The sequence below is a fragment of the Penaeus vannamei genome, chromosome 7 (genome assembly GCF_042767895.1).
Source record: "Penaeus vannamei isolate JL-2024 chromosome 7, ASM4276789v1, whole genome shotgun sequence".
NCBI classification, from domain to species: domain Eukaryota; kingdom Metazoa; phylum Arthropoda; class Malacostraca; order Decapoda; family Penaeidae; genus Penaeus; species Penaeus vannamei.
The window spans coordinates 43,960,282-43,962,753 of NC_091555.1; the positions used below are offsets into that span (position 1 = coordinate 43,960,282).

The 2,472-nt window shown below is 37.4% G+C and overlaps 1 protein-coding gene across 1 annotated transcript in view; it reads left to right on the forward strand.

Moving 5' to 3' along the window:
- Positions 1 to 2,243, forward strand: part of LOC113828562 (uncharacterized) — an 8,860-nt gene extending 6,617 nt beyond the window's left edge. Inside the window, exons 7-8 of the mRNA XM_070123801.1 lie at positions 302 to 447; positions 1,378 to 2,243. Of these exons, the coding sequence (XP_069979902.1) occupies positions 302 to 447; positions 1,378 to 1,572 (341 nt within the window). The 3' untranslated portion in view covers positions 1,573 to 2,243. The remainder of the gene's footprint in view (positions 1 to 301; positions 448 to 1,377) is intronic.
- Positions 2,244 to 2,472: the final 229 nt, after the last annotated feature.

Here is a 2,472-nt window from a genome sequence, read left to right on the forward strand (position 1 = left end):
TCATCGGATATCCTAACATACATGAAACGATTAGGGACAACGTGCCTACCAACTTATGAATATGTTACAATTGTTAATATGTTATACTTGTATACTTGTCATAATAATATACTAATTGATAGATATGCCATAACTAAAAAAAAACATATATATATATATATATATATATATATATATATATATATATATATATATATATATATAACAATATACTAATAATATACTAATTGATAGATATGTCATAACAAGCAAAAATATAACAACGAAACGGAACACGAAAGTAAACAATGGCAATCGGTAGGTCTATGGGGCGCCAGGCTGTCCCTCACGCGGGCTCTCGCTTACGACGCCGCGGCTGTGATGCTCTCGCAGCCCTTCAGCGACATCTGGGACTACGACCAGAGGCTGCTGAGGCGCGTGCTGTGGCCCAGGATCAAGGAGGACACGGTGAGAAAGAGTGAGAGAGAGAGAGAGAGGGAGAGAGAGAGAGGGGGGGAGGATGAGAGGGAGAGAAAGGGAGAGAGAGAGAGATAACGCGTATCAAGAGAGAGAGTGTGAGGAAGCGAGAGAGAGAAAGAGAGAGAGAGAGAGAAAGAAAGAAAGAGAAGAGAAGAAAAGAAAGAATAAGAAAGAGAGACAAAAAAGAAAGAAGAGAGAGAGAGAGTGAGAGAGAGAAGAAAGAAGAGAGAGAGAGAAAAAAAAAGAAAGAAGAGAGAAAAGGAGAGAGAAAGAGAGAGTGTGTGAGAGAGAGATAGAGAGAGAGAGAGTGAGAGAGAGGGAAGAAGGAAGAGAGAGAGAAAAAAAAAGAAAGAAGAGAGAAAAGGAGAGAGAAAGAGAGAGTGTGTGAGAGAGAGATAGAGAGAGAGAGAGTGAGAGAGAGAAACGAAAGAAGAGAGAAAGAGAGAGAGAGAGAGAGAGGTTTGTTATACACATCTGTTGTTTAAAATGCCCAGGTACAGTCATGATAACGAGATCTCACGTAGTCTCATGGATGAATGGTTAGCAGAAATCTAGAAGTATTTGTGATTATTTTTTATCGTCCTGAAAAGATAGTATGGTAAATAATATGTTCTATCTTTGTTACAAGGGAAACTGCAAGAGTTGACAAGTAATATATCATTACTTTTTGAGCATTTCTGTCAAAGCGACATATCTATTGTATATTTCCATTGCTTGACTTAATGTACTCACAAATTCACTCAATAACAATTGTTGATCATGTGGCTATTGCAGTGTTAAGAGATTATTTCCTTACTTGGATGTCTTTGTATCTGTGACTCTGTGGATATCGGATCTGTCCACACGTCGATGTTCAGCCACAGTTTTCCCAACGCCCACCTGTGTTAACGCCCGCCCACCTACCCCTTCTCCTCTCAGATGAGCCACGACAGTTACTTTTGCCGCGCCAAGGAGTTCCGTGGTGTCCGCCAACGCCCACGACCCTTCCCAACGCAGCGTGATGGCCGGAACTACACAGGCTTCGGGAGGACCAAGATGGGCGTGGCGGAGAGCCTGCCGCCCTGCCCCGTTCCCTGCAGGCCACCCGCCCATGTGGACTGGACCTTCTGCTAACCCCAATGGGAGCTCTACTATTTATATAAAAAAGATGCCTTTCTGTTCCTCATTTCGTTCTAAATTATATGGTTTAGCTGAGTTGATACCACACAAATACATTTAGATGTGTGTGTGTGTGCGCGTGCGTGCGTGCGTGTATTATATGTATATGTAAAGTACATATATGTATGTATGTATAATATGCGTATATAGAATATAAGTACAGTACAAACACGCACACGTTTATGCATACGTGTGTGTATGTCTTTACGTGTATTTCTGTTTTATTTATTTATTTATTTACAGTACATATATTCTCTGATTTACAACTGAGTGACTCAGTGTTTCTAGTACTATAGAGCACCTCCTATGACTAAATTAATACTGATAAGCTGTTACGATACCAAATATTTCTTTACGATACCAAATTTTATTTGTAATGCTTGTACGGGTTAGCATTGTGATGTGATAATACGGATATTGTTATTCGTGTGTGAACTGTGTAATGGCATTTGTTATAAATTTAGATGTTAATGCATATAACCAATCTTTAAGATAAGATTTTAAAGACTCATCTGTCAGTTTGGGACAGTGATGGTAAATATGTACATAGATGTGCGTGTTGATTATATTGATAGCAAATTTGTAAGTATTCTTATATGATATTAAGAAAATAAACTCTCCCAATGTACATAAGTGTATACATGCCTTAACACGCTATAAACGCCAATTATTGCTATTATTATTATTATTATTATTATTATTATTATTATTATTATTATTATTATTATTATTATTATTATTATTATCATTATTATTATTATTAGTATTATATATCTTTATATCGTTTTGTAGAATGAAAACATTTAAATAGTGCAGTTTTTCATGCAATAGCCATATTTGGTCTACTGCTGCTTA